At 42.9% G+C, this 23,348-nt stretch overlaps 1 protein-coding gene across 1 annotated transcript; it reads left to right on the top strand.

Moving 5' to 3' along the window:
- Window positions 1-4,883: 4,883 nt before the first annotated feature.
- On the top strand, window positions 4,884-23,268 carry NOP16 (NOP16 nucleolar protein). Its single transcript, XM_056569442.1, has 5 exons — window positions 4,884-5,045; window positions 8,091-8,199; window positions 10,865-10,913; window positions 18,415-18,521; window positions 22,705-23,268. Exons 1-5 carry the CDS (start codon window positions 4,942-4,944, stop codon window positions 22,825-22,827), a joined length of 492 nt encoding a protein of 163 aa, XP_056425417.1. The 5' UTR covers window positions 4,884-4,941; the 3' UTR covers window positions 22,828-23,268.
- Window positions 23,269-23,348: the final 80 nt, after the last annotated feature.

Raw genomic sequence — 23,348 nt, 5'->3', positions numbered from 1 at the left:
TGCAGTGCCTAATAAATATGCTGGACTCCTCTCTCACAGGGCTGTATGCAAGTTTGATTAAACTAATGTACATACTTGCAGACCGCTGGAAACGGCAAGCCTGTCTATATTGTGCTGCCCTCAGCAACATGTTCTGTCTGTAAGGTTCCCTTTAAAAACACAACGGCCCCCATTTTGTCATTATACAGGAGGATCACAACAGGTGTCAACAGTGAATGCAGTCTATGAATGCAGGTACTACAGCTCCCAGCATGGAGCAGAGTGTGTTTCATGTTGGGAGTAGTAGTACCCGCAGTTAAGGACAGATCACAGCAGGTGTCACTTCTGACACCCAATGCAATTGTCCTATTTATTGCAGAGATGCGGGCAGCTTTCTCCTGCGCTCCATATCATTTCACTATACTCTGGCCGTCCAGTGGTATGAATAGAACATCACTCATTCATATTTCCCTCTGAGAGTGGTGATTGGCTGCAACCATCCGGCCAATCCCCACTCTAATCGGAAAATATTCACATCACTGGCCGGCCGGAGTACAGAGCAGAGATGCGAGCGCTGTATAGAGCCACTCCGCATCTCTGCTGTATTATGGACGATCACATCAGGTGTCAGAAGTAACACCCGGGGCGATCTATCTATAAGAACAGGTACTACTCCCATCATGGAACAGTCTGTACTACCTAAACTAGTACTACCTAAAAAAAAATAAAAAATAGAGAGAAAAAAGTGAAACACACACACTTTATTGAAAATTGATTAAAATTTCGTAAAAAAAATCTTGTTAAATACATTTTTTTCCATCCCTACTGCATCCTTTTTTTTTTTTTGGGTACCCCAAAAAAGGGGCCAAAAAAGGCAAATTCCACACAAAGGTAAAAACACAAGAAAAAACACCAAAACGCAGGGAAAAACAGTGCCAGTTTTACTGGCGTTTTTAAGCCTAAAAAAAACACAGTGCAAAAACCTCAGTGAAATCCTAGCCTAAGGCAAATAAACCCCCTAGAGAGCTTTAAATCCTTCCTGAGGTTGTGATGGGTGGAGATCTCAGTACTTACCACTTAGTCAGTCTCATTCAAGGAATTGGGGCCCATAGACTTATAATGGAGTCCGCCTACTGTAATAAGACAAAGTGCAGATCTGGCTATATCTCGAGATCAGTGGGGGTCTATTCACACTGATGAATTGGAAAGGAAATTGCTCGCTTATTCTGCTCCAAACCATATTATAATGAAAGTTCTATTTACTTTAAAGGAGAACTCCAGAATATAAAAATTGTCCCCCATACTGCGGGCAGTAAAAAAAAAAAAAAACAGGTAATACCTTCCTTCGCTCCTTCGGTGCCTCCGGTAACCGGCTCCGGTCTCCTCCGCGATCCTCTTCCTGGTTGCTGGTGGTCGACGAGTCATACTGCACTCAGCCAATCACCGGCCGCAGTGAAGTCGCGAATCGGCCGGCGATAGGCTGAGCGGCAGTGTGATGTTTTCGGCCCCGGCAGCAGGTTCCGGTGTAGTGAAGAATTGTGTGTCCTGAAGCGTTCTCACACTGCCGCTCAGCCTATCGCCGGCCGAGTTGGGACTTCACTGCGGCCGGTGATTGGCTGAGTGCAGTATGACTCGCCGACCACCAGCAACCAGGAAGAGGATCGCGGTGGAGACCGGAGCTGGTTACTGGAGGCCCCGGGGGAGCGAAGTAAGGTATGTACATCTTTATTTTTTTTTCTGCTGGCAGTATGGAGGACAATTTTTATATTCTGGAGTTCTCCTTTAATGGACTTTCCGCTGCCCTGTTCACACTGAGGAATTTCTTCTAGCAGAATTCTGACACTGAATTCTGTTCCACCTGAAGATAGAACATATTAATTCTTCAGGCAAAATCCTCGAGTAAAAGCCCATTGAAGTCGATGGGATTTTTTTTTTCCTGACGAAATCCATTTCAAGCGGAATTCAAGGGGAATCCAGAAAAGTAGAACTGAATAGCCTCCTTCTTCATTCCTCTTCATTTCCTTGTGGAAATTCTGCTCAAATTCCGCTTGATGGACAAAATGACAGAAGGCAACAATTTCCTGACTGAAATGATTCCTCTTTAGTTCCTCAGTGTGAACATAAGGCTAGGTTCACACCACGGAATTTTTGCCTGCAATTCCGCTTTGAAATAGCAGGCATAAATTCCGCTTACTAAAAAGTATAGTGTAGTGAATGGGTTTTCCGTTCACAAATTCACAATTCGGAATTTGTGAACGGAAAATGCGCTTGAAAATTTCCGCCTGAAGAAAAGCGTTGCTCATTCTTCAGGCAGAAATACTCGCGGAACACATTGCAGTCTATTGGAGACTGCAGTGTCCGCGCGGTCCTAGAGCCGACTGATTCAGTCGGCGCTGACCGCACTCGGAATCTTCAGGCAGAAATTTTCTGCCCAGAGATTCCGTAGTGTGAACCTAGCCTAAGGGTCTATTCACACGGCAGAATTTCCGCTAGCGGAATTCTGCCTGAAATTGAAGCCCATAGACTTCTATGGGATTCCACACTCCTGAATTTCTGCTTGCAGAATTCAGCTATTGGAATTCCGCAAGCAGAAATTCAGAAGTGTGAATGGGAGTGTGGAAATCCCTTAACAGTCTATGGGCCTTAATTTCAGGCGGAATTGCGCTAGCGGAAATTCTTCCGTGTGAAAAGACCCTAAGTCTAAGTTTCTACTTGTTTTTTTGGAGGGGAAAAATGCCATAAAAAACGCCAATTCTGCCGCATGGTGTTTTTTTCAGCCAAAAAACGCTACGGCCAAATGTTAGCTGTAAATCAATGAGAAATCGCAAAATTCTTTTTCCACTTGGCGTTTTTCAGTTTGGCTTTTTTTTCTTATTCTTTTGGCGTTTTTTCACTCTTTTTTGGCGTTTTTCAACTCCTTGGCGGTTTTGCTAAATCGCAGCATGTTGAGCCACTGGCGTTTTTCTCCCTGAAATCGTGGCGTTTTTCACCCATAGAAGTCTATGAGAGTAAAAAAAACGCCAAGAGAAACGCCATGTGGCTTTTAACTTTGGCGTTTTTGAAGGCAATTTTTATTCTCTTTTGGACTTTAGCGATCCAAAAAAGTGATGGAGATACCTTTTTTAATAAAATTTCGTAGAGTACCATTAAAAAAAATAATGAAAAAGATACATTACTGAAGGAAAACATTGTATTTAACGAAATGTATCTTTTTTATAACAACATTTTTATAAATTTTTAAACAAGGATCAATTTATGTGCGCGGGTAGGGCACTAAAAATGTAGCCGACAATAATAAAAATGTAGTGTGTGTGTGTTTTTAACTTTTTATTCTTTATTTTTTAGGTGGTACTACTACTCCGAGCATGGAACACACACTGTTCCATGATGGGAGTAGTAGTACTTGTACTAATTGACAAATGTCCCCAGGTTCCGTTGCGATCCTCCTGTGTAATGTATAGATGCGGCAGCCACCCTTCTATGGTCCCCTGCCCTGCCGTATATGTACACATATTCATATTTCCCACAGAGAGCTGTGATTGGCCAGATGGTTCCAGCCAATCACAAATCTCTGTGGGAAATATGAATATGTGTATATATACGGCCGTGCAGGGGACCATAGAAGAGCAACCGGCCGCATCTATACATCTATACCGGCCGCATCCCATGCTGGGAGTAGTAGTACTACCTAAAAAATGTCAAAAAAGAGAGGAAAAAAAGTGAAACACACACTTTATTAAAAATGAATTAAAATTTCGTTATAAAAATATAAATTTCGTTAAATAAATTTTTTTTTCATCACTACTGCATCCTTTTTTTTTGGTACCCAAATTTTGGGTACCTAAAAAAACGCAAAGGGGCCAAAAATGCAATTTCCACACAAATGAAAAAACCCCACGAAAAACGCCAGATGCAGGAAATTGCACTGCCGGTTTTATTTTTTTGGCGTTTTTTTTTTTTTTTCAAACCAAAAAACGCAGGACAAAAAAAACAAGTAGAAACTTAGCCTAAGGGTATGTTCACACTACATAATTCCCACGGCATTCCATGACCGGAATTACGCGCTGTGAACATAAGGCTAGGTTCACACTGCGGAATCTCTGTGCAGAAAGTTTCCACCCGCAGATTCCGAGTGCGGCCACGCAGACACTGCAGTCTCCAATAGACTGCAATGTGTTCCGCGAGTATTTCCGCCTGAAGAACGAGCAACGCCATTCTTCAGGCAGGAAATTTTTAAGCGGATTTTCCGCTCACAATTTCCGCTTCAAAAATTCCAAAGTGTGAATTTGTGAACGGAAACCCATTCACTACACTATACATTTTAGTAAGCAGAATTTCTGCCTGCAATTTCAAATCGGAATTGCAGATGGATATTCCGTAGTGTGAACCTAGCCTAAACATCAGTGTCAATGGGTCATCTGCGAGACCCGTTTACACTGAGCAATTTCACCGGCGGACAATTTAGCTGCGGAAATTGTTCCGCACAAAGAAGGAACATATTCGGTCTTTGCGCTGAAGTCCACGAGCACGGCATTGCCATCAATGGTGATGACGCAGCGACCGCCAGAATGGAATCTTCCATATGTTCCTCTTGCTGGGCACTCTCTGCTGCAGTGTTTCCCAACCAGTGTGCCTCCAGCTGCTGCTAAACTACAACTCCCAGCATTCCTAGACAGCTTTTTTTCTACCGACTACCAGAAAACATTGTTAGAAAATAAACTTCCTAAAATGCCTCAAGACCCTGTAAGCATGTCACCAGCTAAGAGCAGGGCATGGCGGTGTATACAGCCAACAGGTACAGCCATATGCCACGATTCACCCGGGCACAGTAGGCTGTATGTTCCCTCCCCGCCTGAAAACTACATAGCCCAGAATGTCTCACTCCCGTTTGGTGACGTCAGACTAACGCGACGAGCGACAAGACCACGTGTCCGGCCTCGGCGCAGTACAGGGGGAAACAAGATGGGTAAAGTGAAAAAGACGCGAAAGAACACGTTCAACTACAGTGTGAACAGGAAGAAGCTAAAGCGCAGGGCGAGGAAGAAAGAGGCACCGCGTATCGTTTGGTGAGGACGGGGAGGGGATCCAGTATGGACGCCGCTCCTCACTCTGCTGGATGCGGCTCCGGGACGCAGTAGGACTAGACCAGTGTTTCCCAACCAGGGTGCCTCCAGCTGTTGCAAACCTACGACTCCCAGCATGCCCGGACAGCCGGGCATGCTGGGAGTTGTAGTTTTGCAATAGTTGGAGGCACCCTGGTTGGGAAACGCTGGAATAAACCCTGACAGACTCTTCTAGATCGCATCTTTCTGTAGTCTGAACACTGCCCAATCTTCTTCCCTGCTTACAGGCTGTGTGCTCGGTATGGATCCATGATTGCATGGAGCTGAGCTGCAATACTAGATCCAGCCTGTGGGCAAGAGGGGCGCTGCGCCTGGGAACATAACTAGACGCTTGGGGTGTAAGGTCTGCTGTGAGGGCATGGAAACACTCCTGTATACATACAGTAGTGACGTCATATTTCTTCTGGTGTGTCCATCCAAAGTATATGGCTGTATATACATCAGACATGCAGTTTTTCATTCATGCAAAAGTTTCATTTCATAACTTTTATTAAACTTTTGCTCAACTTCTAATCATTAAAATGTCAACAGGAGGCCCCCCTCTGTGCACCCATATAGTTGGAGGCCCCCCTCTGTGCACCCATATAGTTGGAGGCCCCCCCTCTGTGCACCCATATAGTTGGAGGCCCCCCCCTCTGTGCACCCATATAGTTGGAGGCCCCCCCTCTGTGCACCCATATAGTTGGAGGCCCCCCTCTGTTGTGCACCCATATAGTTGGAGGCCCCCCTCTGTTGTGCACCCATATAGTTGGAGGCCCCCCTCTGTTGTGCACCCATATAGTTGGAGGCCCCCCCTCTGTTGTGCACCCATATAGTTGGAGGCCCCCCTCTTGCTCCTATGTATTTGAAGGTCCCTATACAGTTGTATACTGTCCTGCTTCGGTGCTCCCCTCGTCTAGAAACCTACTTTTATGGCCCATAGCAGTAGGTCCACAGCAGCCTGGTGCCCGTGCTTCTCATCTGCTGTCCTCTTGCTCCGCTCCTGGGGGCAGTGTGTCGGCTTTCGAAGCGGGAACCAGTGGCTGCGGCCGCCATTATAGATTTTTTTTGTTTTAAAGTACCCCCAGGAGAACTGCTAAGTACCCCTGGGGGTACATGTACCCAAGGTTGGGAACTGCTGCTATATAGTAAGTAGAGGCAGGCAGCAGCAATGCCCTCCAGCCTGGTAGAGGTGCCATTTCTTGACAACTATTTTCAATCAGGCAAGTAGAAAGATATAGCGGCACTCACCAGCTTTCTGTATACTTTTTCTTTCTTTATTTCCAAATTATTTACATATAACAAACAGGGGGAATGTTTAAAACACACAGCAAGGGCAGTCTGTTTTGTGCCGGACGCACTTCTTTTGGCCTCGCAAACGTCATGACACACAGGGTGCACTACATACATGAGCGTGTTCAGCCCAGTGTCATACCAACGATTAAGAGGTATACCAATAATCTTTATAGGAACAAGTTCACATGTATTTTATCATTAAGCCCTTTCCGACCAAGTGCTTCTAAGTTCAAGATCTAGTGGGCTACTTAATACAGAAGCACCTTCTGCCAATCGCTACTATAACCCCCTGTTTGTAATATGTTAGTACTTTGGAAACAAAGAAAGAAAAGTTTACAGAAAGCCAGTGAGTGCTTCTTTCACTTCTCTCTAGTTGCCCCCTGAATGTTTTATCTGTTGGCCGGGCACTGTTGTGAGCTGTTTGTTTTTTATTGTGAAGATCTTCCTGCTGTATGAGTATGTGAACAGGCACAGTTTCAAGACATTTGACTTTTTTTTTTTTGATCTATACTGTATCAGCTCTGCCAATGACTAGTGTCACTACAGGGCCCTGGTTTCCCTTATAACTGGGGCTACTATGGACAGCCATATTTATTAAAGGAGTGCTCCAAAGGATAGGGGATAAGATGTCTGGGGCCCCCTGTGATCTCCGGCGCAGCATCCCAGTCATCCATACACAGAGCAACTGTGCCCAATGACTGGCGACAACAGCCGCCACACCCCCCTCCATTCATGTCTATGGGAGCAGGCGTGACGGCTACTACGTAGCCGTCACGCCTCCTCCCATAGCCATGAATGTAGGGGGCGTGGCGTCACAAACACGGAAGCTCCAAGCTTTTGTGTTCTGGACGCCACCACTGGCAACCCAGAGATCGCGGGGGTCCCCAGTGGCGATCAGACATCTTATCCCCTATCCTTTGGAGAACTCCTTTAATAAATATGGCTGTCCATAGTAGCCCCAGTTATAAGGGAAACCAGGGCCATGTAGTGACACTAGTTATTGGCAGAGCTGATACAGTATAGATCCCCCCCAAAAAAAGTCAAATGTCTTGAAACTGTGCCTGTTCAAGATGTTTTGACTTTTTTTTTTTTTGTATCTATACTCTTATAGCAGGAAGCGCCCAGCTGCCTGACCCTCAAAACAGCGCCCAGCCTTTAAATGTTGGCTTAATCTGGGAGGACCAGGCAACCATGTCATATTTTAGGTGTCCTGACTCATTGTCATTGGAAGAAGAAGGGTCAGACAGTTGTATGTCAGCATGTCTGCTCCTTTTCTTCTGAAGAAATGGCTCATTCAGCTGATGGCTTGTGTATGGATAACTTTTGGGGGCACCACACAAACGCCTATTACAGCTGCCTGTTTACGTCCTTATTACGGATACTGGCCAGATTGTTAGTCAATTCAGTTGTCTGTTCAGGTCATTTAACCCGGGATCAGACCAGGACTTGGATTGATGTTACTGACACATGCAGCTATATCACGTCCATGTGAACCCGATGTCTAGTACAGCGTGTGCCCCTTCCAGCCCCCAATGGAAGTCTATGATGTCGAGTAGAGCAGAGTACCCCAGGCACGTGCATCATCTCCGCTGTATACGTTACATCTTATGTACCAGTATTTCTAAAAACAGTATGCTTTTGAATAAAACACATTTGTGGTTTTGTATATAAATCTTTTATGTATTAGAACTTGTTGTTGTGTTTTAATTCCAGTGATGAGATCAGAAAAGCTTGGGATGACTCCAGATCTGTAGCTACAAATCTGGCAGAGATGGGTCTTGCGGCAGACCCCAACAGGGCTCTCCTATCCTCTGCACACACGGTAAGGATTAGTGCAATTAGATACCCAAATTTTTAATTTGTTCACATACTTATTGCCTGTTCACATCATGGACATACATGTTATACCAAGGCTGTGATGGATACCAGCAGTGGCACCTGTCACCCATAGGCTGTAATAGAACCCATTTAACTTAAATAGTACCTGTCACCAATCTAAACTTTTAATATATTGTTCCTGATGTAATTATAAGACACTTTGCTATTTATTTGCTGTTAAAATTCTCAACCTTTATATGTTTTTAATGCAATTGAACAAACGGCCACTAGGTGGCTCTGTTTCCTGCCGCAAGTCAAACAGTTAGTTTGGTCTCCTCCCCGCCTGGCAGGAGACCAAACTCAGGAAGTGTGTGCGGGGCATGGCGAGGCACAGCTCTTGCAGGCTTCAGTGATGTCACGCCTGCGGGGAACGCCCACTTTCTTGTGCCGGGAGCTCACACAATGTTATCAAGGCAAAAGCTATGATACAGAGCATTTTAAAGCTCGAAAATAATTTTTTATGGCAGGAGGGGTGTTAGGAGTAGTTAGGGAATATAATCTGAATTATTTTAGAAAATATGGTTTGATGACAGGTACTCTTAAAATGTTAGAAGTGTTTCAAAAGCTTTTTATGACATGTAAATTAAAGTGGTCCTGTCGGCAGGTTTTTAGGGTATAAAGTATGGGCATGGCTGTATAGGGCTTTCGACCTTGAATCCATTTATACCTTTCATTAGTTAACTATCTCTTCTATTCACTTGCATGGATTTTCTTACCCTACAATACAATGTATCACACTTTTCCTTTAAATATGGCAGGTGGTCAGAAGCCCAGGAATCAGCTGAGCACTTCACCCTGCTTTTTATTATTTATTTTTATATTCATATTTTTATGTACTATGATAAATGTTAATATGCATAACGCAAATGCAAGTACAATAAATGTGATGCAGAGAAAAGGGCAGACTGATACAGAGGGAGAGAGAGAGCGAAAGGGACCTGCCTGCAGGGACAAAAAATCTACAAGCAATTGCTGGGGGGTCTCGGCACCGAGACTCTCGCTGAACAAAACTTGACATGCATGACATCAATAGAAGAAACGCCAAATGCAGGAACGCACCACAACCATCAGCAGACAAATTAGATCAGTGGTGTCCAAACTGTGGCCCTCCAGATGTTTTAAAACTACAACTCCCAGCATATTCTCTTTCTCTCTCTCTCTCTCTCTCTCTCTCTTTTTTTTTTTTCTCTTTTCCTTTCTTTCTTCCTCTTCCTCCTCTCTCTCTCTCCTCCTCAGTAAATGGTCTAGGTTTTTTTTTTTTTCTTTTATCACATGCATTGTGCTTATGTTATTTATTTTAACCCTTATCATGTACAGTGGCCTGGAACTAAGGGCGCCATTACAATAAGTAATAATAATTGAGAATGCCTAAATGCTCAGTACATAATATCTGTGTGTGGTATATGTGGGTAATCCAGATAAATTATACTATACTGCACGTGTTCCCAGGATTGGTACTGAATAAGGCCATCTGCACACTGCAGTATTTGGGACAGAATTTTTGTATCAATATTTGTAGCCAAAACCAGCAGAGGAACAAACTGAGAGAAGTATATAATGAGAAGATTTGCACCACTTCTGCATTTGGAGCCATTCTCCTTGACTTACAAAATTCTGACCCCCCCCCCCCCAGGTCCTCTTTAAAGGGGTACTCCAGTGCAGTGGAAAACTTATATATTTTTTTTTTTATCAACTGGTGCCAGAAGTTAAAACAGATTTGTAAATTAATTCTATTAAAAAATCTTTACCCTTCCAGTACTTATAAGCATCTGTATGCTACAGAGGAAATTCTTTTCTTTTTGAATTTCTTTTGTCTTGTCCACAGTGCTCTCTGCTGACACCTCGGTCCGTGTCAGGAACTGTCCAGAGCAGGAGAAAATCCCCATAGCAAACCTCTCCTGCTCTGTCAGCAGAGAGCACTGTGGACAAGACAAAAAAGAAATTAAAAAAGAATAGAATTTCCTCTGTAGCATACAGCTGCTAATAAGTACTGGAAGGATTAAGATTTTTAATTAGAAGTAATTCAGGTACCTGCACACTGAGGCCCTCGGCGTTCCTGTCTATTCACCGTGTTTTTGCAATAAAGAATCGTTTTGAAGCTACCATCTTGGGTGAGTGCCGTCCTCCATTCGTTTCATACACTTTGGATTTGTCTGCGGTCTTTGGACTGAGCACCACAGAGATTTGGACTTTTGCTTCTATTATTCATCTGTTGCTGACTACTTGCCGTATACACAGCAGTGCCGGATTCTGTACCTATATTTTGTTAATTTACAAATCTGTTTAACTTTCTGACACCAGTTCATTAAAAAAAAAAAAATAATAATAATAATAATAATTTTCCACCCCTTTAAAGGAACTTTACTATTGCTTGTTTGGGATTTCTGGTAAACTGGCATTGCAGTGATGTAAAGGGTGCCATGTAATCAATTCTTTACCAAATGAAGCTACAATTAAATTTTGAAGTAAAGTCACAGGTTTTGTTAAACCTCTAGAATACCTGCTTACACCAGCTAGTACTGATAATATACAAATAATATAGTATATAGACAGTGTAACATTTCAGAAACCTACCTACTAACCTGCCATTTCTTTTACTCTTTCCATAGGAGACAGGTACTGGACAAAAACAGATCCGAAAGCCGTATGTCATACAAGGTAAGTTGTTATACTCGCTGAACCAGGACTGTTGTCTTAAAAACAAGATTTACACATCTTCATACATAGAGAAAAGTAGGAGCCAATGGGAAGATTTACCTTGTTGCCGATAGCAGCCAATCAGAACTCCGCTTACACCTCTTAAAGGGGTATTCCAGGCCAAAACTTTTTTTTATATATCAACTGGCTCCAGAAAGTTAAACAGATTTGTAAATTACTTCTATTAAAAAATCTTAATCCTTACAATAGTTATTAGCTTCTGAATTTTTCTGTCTAACTGCTCAATGATGATGTCACGTCCCGGGAGCTGTGCAGTTCCTAGGGGGATATTTTCCCATCATGCACAGCTCCCGGGACGTGACATCATCATTGAGCAGTTAGACAGAAAACTTCAGAAGCTAATAACTATTGGAAGGATTAAGATTTTTTAATAGAGGTAATTTACAAGTCTGTTTAACTTTCTGGAGCCAGTTGATATATATAAAAAAAAAAAGGTTTTGCATGGAATACCCCTTTAAGCTGCTGTGGGGAAACGAACTCTGCTCTGTCAACAGCATGGCCAGTGTCTAACAGTGTTTCCTAACCAGGGTGCCTCCAGCTGTTACAAAACAACAACTTCCAGCATGCCCGGACAGCCTTTAGCTATTCAGGACAGTTACCTTATACATATTTACTATAGTATACAGCTATCATTTGCTTGTAATATACCTTTTCAATTCATCATCACAACAGCACCACATGAGATTGCCCCCAATGAGCCTATAGGAACAGGAAGCACAAATAGGTTAAAAAGCCCTCCCCAGACAACCCCTCAGTGTTCCTGTTCCTATGGGAAAGTATTGAGGTTTACCTTCGGATCCTGGGGCTGGCGTCAGGATCTTGTTTAATGCAGCCAGGCGGTGGAGGTCGGCATTCGCGTGCACACTGCGGCATGCCTCTCCGGTCCCTCAGTCTCCCCGTGGCAGCGCTCTGAGAGTTAATGTGGCGGGGAGGATAAGCTCCAGCAGGTCCTCGGGCGCATGCGTGTGTGTCCCTTGGTCCTTTCTGGTCTCTGGTGCGTTCCGGTGCCGGCGTGTGACGTCGACAAGCACATGGCATGCTGGGATTGCCAGAGACCGGAAGTCCTGTCTCCTGTATGGCGCGGAATCGGAATCTTCATGCCGGGGACAGTCTAGTTCTGGACGCTGGTGTATGGGTGCCAAAATTCAAATCTGGGCATGTATTTAAGGTAGGCAGCTTTCCATTTTCTTGTCTGTCAGTATGGGTGCTAATCCGTCTTCACACTCTGACTCTGTGGAGCAGGGGAAGACTATCAGCCCAGTAAGTATCTGGCCTATGGGTTCACTTACTTTTGCTTGTTTGGGTTTCTTTCGCTTATTGATGGGTTGTCATTCTCTCCTTTTAGGAAGACAAGGAGACCCCTAAAGAATCTAAAGCTAAGCCTAAGAAATGTGCATTATGCTTAGAGAAATTGCCTGAAGGACATGTGAAGGCCCTTTGTGTCTCATGTACTGATAGGATTGTTCAGCAGGAGTCCCCATCTTTCATGCCTGAATTAAATAATATATGTCAGCAAGTGTAAGCCTCTGTGGCCACTGCTCTTCCTTCACTATCCACCGCTGATGGTCCTCCTGCTAAAAAATCCAGGCAAGATGTATCTGATTCAGTCTCTGATTCGGATGTATATGTCTGTTCGTCTGATGTGGAATCTGAGGATGTTTTACCTTCCGCTGGAAGATAAAAGATATTATTTCTCAGCAGAGGATACAGTTACCCTCTTGGATGCTGTTCGGAGTACTGTGAATATTGAAGACGCTCCGGTAGTACAGTCTGTGCAGGATGAGATGTTTGCGGGTCTTAAGCCTAAATTAACAACTTTTTTTTCCTATTCATGAAAACCTTAAAAGCTTGATTCTGTATGAATGGAAGGATCCTGACAGGAGATTGGTGATGCCTAAGGAGTTTAGATCTAGATTTGTGGAATGAGACTCCTAAAATTGATATTCAAGTTGCCAAGTTAGTCAACAAAAACCTCTCTTCCTTTTGAGGATGCTTCGCAATTGAAAGACCCTTTAGATAGAAAAACGGACGGCTTGTTTCGTAAGAATTGGGATGCCTGTTCAGTCTTATTGAACCCAAATATTGCAGCGACAAGTGTGGCTGGAGCTCTTTATTTATGGTTAAATCAATTGGAGAATCGTATCGAAAGTAAAACTCCTAGGGAACAACTGCTTTCTACCATTCCCATGTTAAAGTTAGCTACTGCCTTTTTTGTGGATGTGTCTGTGGAATCGGCAAGAATGGCAGCCATGTCCACAGCTCTATCTAGAAGAGCACTCTTGCTGAAAAACTGGCAGGGGGATTCGGTTTCAAAAAGTAAATTTTATGTTCTATACCATTTGAGGGTAAACTTGTGTGTTGGCTCTGTCTTGGATAATATTGTACAGCAGACTAGGGCTGGGCGGTATGGCCAAAAATGTGTGTGGCTGTATTTTTGTAACTTCTACGGTATAAAACGGTAACTTCTACGGTATGTTTGTTGTGGCCGCCGGTTGTGGCATGCGTTAAATTAAACTTTAACGCATGTTCCTAGGGCCTTACGCTCTTCCTGGTGATGTGAATGTCAGACAGCCGTCAGCCTATCGCCGGCCACAGAGATGTTCCGCCTCAGCCGGTGATAGGCTGAGCTTACTGTCATGTAAGAAGCCGGCTTCTTACATGACAGTGAGCTCAGCCTATTACCGGCCGAGGCGTAACATCGCTGCGGCCGCTGATAGGCTGACGGCTTTCCGAAGTTCCATTCCCTAGGAAGCTGGTCCGGACCAACGGGGAAGGTGAGTTTATTTTGTTTACCTTTTGCAGCCCGGGCATAGGTATACAGTATAGAGCAGTGGTCTTCAGAGCAGGGGACCTCCAGATGTTGCAAAACTACAACTCCCAGCATGCCCGGACAGCCAATGGCTGTCCGGGCATGCTGGGAGTTGTAGTTTTGCAACATCTGGAGGTTGAAGACCACTGGTATAGAGTGTCAGTGACGGCGGCCGCAACAAACAGGATGACATATGTGAGTAGTACCCCGATGGGGACAGTACAGCGATGGGCTGACAATTCATTCATTCCCGAGGGGGAGGTGCCAAACCGGTATTGCGGTATGGGTAAAATTTCATATCGTGCAGCACAAAAATTTTGGTATGAACCGGTATACCGCCCAGCCCTACAGCAGACAGAAAGAAAGGTTTTCCAGAAGAGAAATCGTCAAAACCTAAAGATTTTTCCGTTCCTTCAAGAATAGACAAGACTCGTATAAAGGTAAGGGGAAAACTGGAAGGTGGAGTTACCCTAAGGGAGGAAAAGGGTGTGAGTTTTTGCTCAACCCCAACCTCTCTGATAAAAAGCAGTGACGTTTCCTTGGTCGGGGGGAGACTGGCTCTATTTTTCCATCAGTGGAAGGAAGTCACCCAAAATCCGTTCATCCTCAATTCCTTGACTCACGGATTCAAAATAGTTTCTCTCTCCACCACCTCAAAAATTTGTCACAACAAATCTCAGTTCCAAATGTTTGAACAAGCGTCTTTTTCAAGGAGTTCAAGCCCTTCTCTTTTTAGGAGCAGTCATTCCAGTTCCCCCGGAGGAACAAGAACAGGGCCATTATTCTCGCCATATTTTTTTGTTCCCAAACCAAACGGATGTTTCAGGACCATAATAAATTTAAAACCACTAAACCGCTTTATTGCTTACAAGCGCTTCAAGATGGAGACCCTGAAGACAGCCATTCCACTTATTCCTCCGACTGCCTTGATGGCTACAATAGACTTGAAAGATGCTTATATTCATGTTCCCATATTTCCTCATTATCAGAAATTCCTGAGATTTGCGGTGATTCTAAATCACGAAACCTTCCATTATCAATTCAAAGCACTTCCATTTCGGATTTCATCAGCCCAGAGGATCTTCACCAAAATTATGGTAGAAGTAGTAGCCTTTTTGAGACTAAAAGGAGTCCTGATCATTGCCTATCTGGACGACTTATTGATTATTGCTCAGTCCGAAGACCTCCTAAACCAGCATGTGAATCTAACTAGTCTCTCTCTTCAGAATTTAGGTTGGGTCATAAATTTCCAGAAATCATACCTTCTTCCTTCGAAGCAGAAAACTTTCTTGGGAATGCTACTGGACTCCAGCAAGCAAATTACCTTTCTTCCTTCAGAAAAGGTATCTTCTATAATCCAAAAGTTCATGAATTTTCATCGAAAGGAGACATGCTCCATTAGGAACGCCATGTCTCTACTCGGACCAATGACATCTTGCATTCCGGCGCTACCTTAGGGCCAGAGCCATTCACAAACTCTTCAGAAATGCATCCTCAAGGTTTGGGACCGGTCTCAATATTCTCTGCAAAGAAAGATGGTGATTCCTCCGGCTGTAAAACGATCTCTGAAGTGGTGGATGAAGAAGAAAAATCTCACCAAAGGTGTGTTTTGGATCAGTCTTCCTTCTATCACACTGACAAACGATGCCAGTCTGACAGGTTGGGGGTTGGATGTGCAGGATCAGCTTCTTCAGGGTGCCTGGTCGGAAGAAACTCGTCTTCACTCGTCCAACTTCCGAGAATTGTTAGCGGTTTTCAAAGCACTGAAGGCGGCGATCACCTTTGTTCAGAACCGTCATGTAAAAATCTACACAGACAATGCCGCTTCAGTGGCTTTTCTGAATCAAGTGAGAACAAGACACAGATCCCTTCATGACCTGGCGGAAAATATATATATTTTTTTTGGGCAGAAAACAGGATATTATCAATTACTGCTGTTTATCTCAAGGGCAAAGAAAATATCCAAGCAGACTACTACTAAGTTGTCATTAAGTCTACCCTGGAGAATGGGAATTGAATCCTCAGGTGTTCCAGACTCTAGTGTGGTGATGGGGAGCTCCAGAAATGGTTCTCTTCGCTTCCAGGAAGAATCAAAAGATAAAAAAATATTTTCCCTATTTCCAGGCAATCGGCCAGATGGCAGAGACTCCGTACAGCAGACATGGGGCTTTAAGACTGTCTGCGCCTTACCTCCCCTAAATCGGGAAGACGCTACGAAAAATTCGGATGGAGTCTGCCAGAGATATTTGTGTAGCACCAAGATGGCCGAAAAGGGGATGGTTTTCTTTAATACAACAGCTAGCAGTGGATCAGCCTTATCCTCTTCCCCTGGGAGAAGATCTTCTGCTACAAGGTCCTCTGTATTACAAGGATCTGAAGAATCTGCAATTGACAGCATGGCTCTTGAAAGGGCAGTATTAGGACAAAAGGTTTCTCTTCAAAGGTAATTGACACGCTTTTAATAAGTAAAAAGTCCACAACTTCTGCTTTCTACTGGAAACAGTGGAAAAAAAAATGTTTCCTGGTGCGGTCCTTGTCCTCCAGACCCTTTAAAACTGGACATTTCTCAAATTTTAAGTTTTCTGCAGGCCGGATTTAACAAGGGCTTGGCCCTGAGTACATTGAAGGTGCAAACTGCAGCACTTGGATGCTTTTTTGGTACATGTATTGCGGACCATAAATGGAAAAATTCTTTAAAACCATTGCCAGGTTAAAACCTAAAATATCCAACCTTTCGCCTCCTTGGGATTTAAAGGGGTTATCCAGGAAAAACTTTTTTATATATATCAACTGGCTCCAGAAAGTTAAAAAGATTTGTAAATTACTTCTATTAAAAAATCTTAATCCTTTCAGTACTTATGAGCTGCTGAAGTTGAGTTGTTCTTTTCTGTCTAAGTGCTCTCTGATGACACGTGTCTCAGGAGCTGTCCAGAGTAGAAGCAAATTTTCATAGCAAACCTATTCTGCTCTGTGCAGTTCCCGAGACAGAGATGTCAGCAGAGAGCACTGTTTTCAGACAGATAAGAACAACTCCACTTCAGTAGCTGATAATTATTGGAAGGATTAAGATTTTTTTTTTTTTTAATAGAAGTAATTTACAAATCTGTTTAACTTTCTGGAGCCAGTTGATCTAAAAAAAAAATTTTTTACATTCCTGGAATACCCCTTTAAATCTGGTCCTTTCTAGCCTATCAAAGGATCACTTTGAACCACTACAAGATATTTCTTAAAAATTTCTTACCTGAAAAGCAGTTTACTTTAACAGCCATTATTTCAGCAAGACAGTTAAATGAGATCCAAGCACTATCCATTGAAGATCCTTACTTAACTATTCTTGAAGACAGGATAATTCTGAAATTAAATCCAGCATTTCTACCTAAGGTAGTTTCGAATTTTCATGGGGCACAAGACATTATTTTGCCAACATTTTGTAACCCAGCGAAAAATGACAAAGTTTTTCATTGCTTGGATGTGAGAAGGACTATATTACATTACCTTCAACAAACTAAAGATTGGAGAAAGGATTCAAATCTATTTGTTCAGTTCCAGGGTCCCAACTAGGGGAAGAAAGCTTCAAAAGCTACTATTGCTAGATGGATGAAGTCGGCAATTTCGGAGGCTATAGAGGATCAGGGAAGCAAGTTCAGGAACACCTTAAAGCTCATTCTAATAGTCTTGTCGGTCTCCTGGGTGAAACGTCTTCTGCCTTGTTAGAATAGATTTGCAGAGCAGCAACCTAAGCTACTCCTCACACTTTTTTTTAAAACATTATAAACTTAATGTGAGCTCATCGAAAGACTTGTTGTTTGGTCAAAAAGTGTTGCAAGCAGCTGTGCCTCCCTAGACATCATTTATCTGGTATGTCTCATGTGGTGCTGTTGTGATGATGAATTGGAAAGAAGGAATTATGACTTACCGATAACTGTTTTCCTGAATCATCATAACGCCACCCTTTTTAATCCCTCCCTAAGTTCTATGCTTAATTATTAGTAGGGATCGACTGACTATCAGTTTGGCCGATATTATTTGCTGATATTCACGATTTTGGACATTATCGGTATCGCCAATTACCTTGCTGATAATGCCCCGCCTCCCCGGCCAAATACCGCCGCCACTGCCCCATTGCCTCCCCCATTCCCGGTTTTATATACTTACCTGTTCCAGGGGTCCCCGCTACTTCTGGCTCCTCAACACGACGTCACCATCAGTGCGCACAGTGACAGCTCAGGCAGTCTCTGGCCCGCAAAAGCTGTTGCAGTTCATTGTTTTAAAGCACCCACTTTAAATCATTGATCTGCAGCGGCTTCTGTGGGGGGGGGGGGGGTGATATAGCCGATAACTTATACAGATATTCAAGAATAAGTTATCGGCTATCTGCCTGAAAGGTCACACATTATCGGCCCTAAAAAATCAATATCGGTCGATCCCTAATTATTAGTATGTATTTTTACGTCTTGGTAAGTAGTAAACACTGAGGGGTTGTCTGGGGAGGGGCCTTTTTGCTTCCTGTTCGTATAAGATCATTGGGCACAATCTCATGTGGTGCTATTGTGATGGTTCAGGAAAACAGAATTATCGGTAAGTCATAATTCCATCTTTCTGAGGGATCTTACTTGTACTCTTATATTCCAGAACTTAAAGCTGCAGCCAGTGTGCCATCCAAACAAACAATGGGCATTTCTTCTGACATGGTCCTTTATGTTCGTCACATGGTGGAAAACTATGGAGAAGACTACAAGGTATATGATCGATATAAACTAAATGGAAATTGGTGGTTCTTGTTATACAACTTCAGTGTAAATTGTTTTGGTCATGTCCCATTGAGTGACTTGGTTTTTGGTTTTGCCGGTTTTTCTTACTCTCCGACATCAAAATAAACCTTGCCCGTTTTAGGTCAATTAGGATTACCAAAATTATATATATAAACCAATTTGTTTAAAGGCATAGAAATCCTGGTGTATGTAAAACTTTTTACTTTGCAGAAAGTAATAAAAATGCCTTAAAAATTCTCTCTCATTATTATTCTGGCATTTGGCATATATATATGCCAAATGCCAGAATAATAATGAGAGAGAATTTTTAAGGCATTTTTATTACTTTCTGCAAAGTAAAAAGTTTTACATACACCAGGATTTATATGCCTTTAAACAAATTGGTTTATTGGCAACATCTGAGTTATCTGACTATCCCTGGTTAATGCACACCAGAAACACACTGTTTCTGTATGTAACATCATGGGAAAGTCTAATGAAAATAGGAAGAGTATTGTGGACTTGCACAAGTCTGGATTATCCTTGGGTGCAATTTCCAGGTACCTACAGGTGCCTGGTTTATCTGTACAAACAAGATGGGAATGTCCAGCCATCATATTGCTCAGGAAGGAGACAGGTTCTGTGTCTCAGAGATGAATGTGCTTTGGGCCGACATTTGCATATCAACCCAAGAACAAAAGCAAAAGATCTTGTGAAGATGCTGGCGGAAGCTGGTAAGATTGTGTCATTATCCACAGTGAAACGAGTACCGTATCAACATGGGCTGAAAGGCCACTCTGCCAGGAAGAAGCCTTCAAAAGAAACATATAAAAGTCAGATTAATGTTTGCAAATGCACACAGAAACAAAAAAACAACATTGTCTGACAAAACTAAAATTGAACTGTTTGGCCATAATGACCATCGATATGTTTGGAGGAAAAAGAAAGAAGCTTGGAAGCCTAAGAACACCATCCCAACTGTGAAACACGGGGGTGGCAGCATGATTTTGTGGGGTTGTTTTGCTGGCATCATGAGAAAAGATCATGTGGCAATACTGAAGCAACATCTCAAGACATCAGCCAGAAAGTTAAAGCTTGGGCAGAAATGGGTCTTCCAAATGGACAATGACCTGAAGCATACTGCCAAACTGGTTACAAAGTGGCTTAAGGATAACAAAGTCAATGTTTTGGAGTGGCCATCACAAAGCCCTGATCTCAATCACATTGAAAAGTTATGGGCAAAGCTGGAAAGGCAGGTAAAAGCAAGGTGACTTACAAACATGGCTCAGTTACACCAGTTCTGTCAGGAGGAATGGGCCAAAATTCCTACCAACTATTGTGCACAAGAGAAAAAGGGGAAAAAAAAGGAGATATGTGCCCCTAGTGAAATGTCACAATATACACAAGCGTACAGTAGATGAAACTGCACTCACCCTGTGGGGTTGCGCTGAGAGCGCAGCACCTCAGCAGAAGTCTGGTATTAATAGTGCTGTTTGAGGATCTGCAGCCGTACTTGGATAGTGCAGGTCCGGAAAATAACTCAGGTAGGAAAAAAGGAAAATTCTAGCTGATAGGCGCTGTTCCAACAGATTCATAAATAGGAAGGGCACATGATAGATCTCCTAAAATCAGATTTATTGGCAATACAGCAAGGCGTTTCTGGTATGGAACGGACCCTTCGTCAGGCTAGATGCCTTTTTTCCTACCAACTATTGTGTGAAGCTTGTTGAAGGATATCCAAACGATTGACCCAAGTCATACAGTTTAAGGGCAATACTACCAAATACTAATAAAATGTATGTAACATTTTGGCTTTGCAGAAAGTAATAAAAATGCCTTAAATTTTTTTCTCATTATTCTGGCATTTGGGAAATCTAAATAAATAATTTTGGTAATCCTAATTGACCTAAAACGGGTAAGGTTTATTCTGATTTCATGTCAGATAAACGTGTATATGTGTCTTTTTTTATATAGTGTGTTAGTAAACATCACTGCTACAGTCTTCACAGTACTTTACAGGGGTGACTGCAATATTCCTATTTGTGACATCCCTAAGGTATTCTCCTGCAGCCAGCTTTTTATGGTGCGGCAGAATAAGTCTTGTACAGGTTTAGCAGGTGCTCAGCTGTCTGATGGCAGCCGAGCTCAGACTACTGGTCTTCCCACCAAGATCAGGGGAATCTTTAATCCTAGCCTTATTCCATGCAAACATCCTGCCGACTGTCTGGAAGGAGAGAATAGTTAGATGCAGAGGTCTGGATATGAGGACGGGAGAGTTTTTGTTGCTTTAGCGGGCTACGCCAGGTACTCAGCTAGTGACCTAAAAATAATCAGGTTGTTTTTCCCTGAGGTAAAAAGAAATAACCCAGAATAAAATGTCATCCATGTACCTCAAATGGTTTAAACTCAACCTGCCAAAAAATAAGCCTTTTATAAGGTTCTGTAAATGGAACAAAACAAAATGTGCAGCGTCTTGGAATGTGACAACAAGAAAACAAATTGATTTAAACTCCTTGAAGCTCCATGCCGTACACGTCCATTAAGGGATCGTTGAGGATGTATAAGATTTGTGATTCTAGTGCCAACCAAGTAAATTTTTTTTCCCGATCAGCCAAACCCCCGCCCCCAAGAGACAGACATGGGGGAGCCCATCAATTGTCATAGCAGCTCAAGGGCTTTGATCCTCCAAATGCCATTTCATTCCCCCTTTATCCCTCATGTGCCACTTTATTTCTCTATAGGTATTTTAATGCCACCCCCTCTCGTAGTACACTACGTTTTGAGGTCCAGTCAGAAAACCGGATACGGGTCAAAAAGGAGTCGACCGGAGTAAAATGGTGACTCTAGTCGGCTCATTAAAGTCAATGGATTCGGGTGTTGGTCCTGCTGGGGTACGGGAGCGCACGGTTTTCCCCTCCCCAGCCGGATCCGGCACCTCCTAGAGTGAAAACGTGGTGTGCATGCACCCTAAACAGGGGTGGCTGCTGTTGTAGCACCCAATTTGGAAAGGTCTGGCCTAATTTCCTATACATTATAAAGTTGGGAAAAATAAAGTTATGACTTCTTTCTCCATTAAAAAAAAATATATATACATATATTCATTCATTATATAGCTGCTGATCAGTGACAGGTGCAATTATTGCTAATTCAAGAGAGATCCCTAGGGATGAGAAATGCCTGGAGTAGATGTAATAAATCTAATATGAAGGGATACTCTTGGAATGAGATAAGTAGGTCTCCAGATTAGTAAGACTTTGTGATCCAAATGTGAGTCTCGGTGAAGTAATAAGAAACACTATCCCTGGTTATCATGGAAAAATAGATCATCCATAGCTAAAGGTGACAATGTGCAGTGTACCAGAAACTAGCATGGTCTACATAGGATAGCCTTCATCTAAACGCCTGTGTTTTAGGAGAACCTGTCATGTTGAACAAGCAGTCTGATTTGCCAACAATGTCATAGAGCAGGAGCTGAGCAGACTATTGTTTTGTGGGAAAATATTTAGTATTATCTGTAGCTTATTGATTTAAATGCTGAACAGTGGACACTACAGATCCCACTGACATTAATGGTGTCTGTTTTTAGCAGGATTTGTGTGGAGGAAAAAAAAAAAAAGAAAATGACCATGCCCCAGTTGCTATAGTATCTGCTTTCATGTAGTAAATTGTATATTTACCATAATATGTGCTATTATGAAGTTGTAACTCTTAAAGGGGTACTCCGCTGCTCAGCATTTGGAACAAACTGTTCTGAACGCTGGCACCGGGAGCGTGTAACGTCATAGCCCCGCCCCCTCATGACATCACACCATTCAATGCAAGCCTATGGGAGGGGGTGTGACGCCACCTCCCATAGATTTGCATTGAGGGGGTGGGCTATAACGTCACTAGCTCCCAGCTCCAGCGTTTGGAACAGTTTGTTCCAAATGCTGAGCAGTGGAGAACCCCTTAAGTTTTTGATATTATTCTTCAGTTTCTTACTTTGATTTTGATGCAACCATCTAGTCATGTTAGTCATGCAACATGCTTGAAAAAAGGGGGCTGCACCGCTCCCTACATATGGAGGGTTAAAAGCTTACTTCCATCAAGTTTCATGCGATGTATGAATTGTATTGAAGACATGAGTGTTCTAAGAAGAAATTCAGCTATAGTCCTTATTCTTCTCTTCCAGGCCATGGCACGAGATGAGCAAAATTACTATCAGGACACCCCAAAACAAATCCAGCGTAAAGTAAACCTGTACAGGCGGCATCACCCAGATGAATATCAAGCTCTGCTTACATCAAGAACATGACCTCTAGGACCCAGTTTGAAGATGGGCCAATATACTGGAAAGTTTGTTGTATCCCGTAACTTTCAGGAGATCAGCTCTCTTCATACACTGGAGTCACTGGTACGTCGGCAGAATCTTAAAATCGACTGATGTATCTGTGCTTGGATCAGCACTGGCCCACATTAAAGAAAACAAAGTGGTGCAGTTGCTCCTAGCAACCTATAAGATCATTTTTTTTCACAGGCCTTTGAAAAATGAAAGCAATCTGGTTGCTATGGGCAACTACTTTTCCAGACCACAACTTTTGATAAATCTCCCCCTAGTACCTTCAGGTCATTTTCAAAATGGATTAGTTTTTGCTCGGACTGAAAATTGTGCCCTTATCAATCAGAACTAGAGCTGAGCGAAGTTACAGTACTCTGATTCTGGACGAACCTTGCAGCTCGGCGGTTACTGACTTTAGCCGGCATAAACTAGTTCAGCTTTCAGGTGTTCTAGGAGAGTCTCCAGCCCACCGGAGCACCTGAAAGGCTGAACTAATT

The sequence above is a fragment of the Hyla sarda genome, chromosome 4 (genome assembly GCF_029499605.1).
Source record: "Hyla sarda isolate aHylSar1 chromosome 4, aHylSar1.hap1, whole genome shotgun sequence".
In the NCBI taxonomy this organism is placed as follows: domain Eukaryota; kingdom Metazoa; phylum Chordata; class Amphibia; order Anura; family Hylidae; genus Hyla; species Hyla sarda.
Note: the sequence above shows the minus strand (reverse complement) of the source record. Positions and strands in the feature narration are given on the sequence as shown.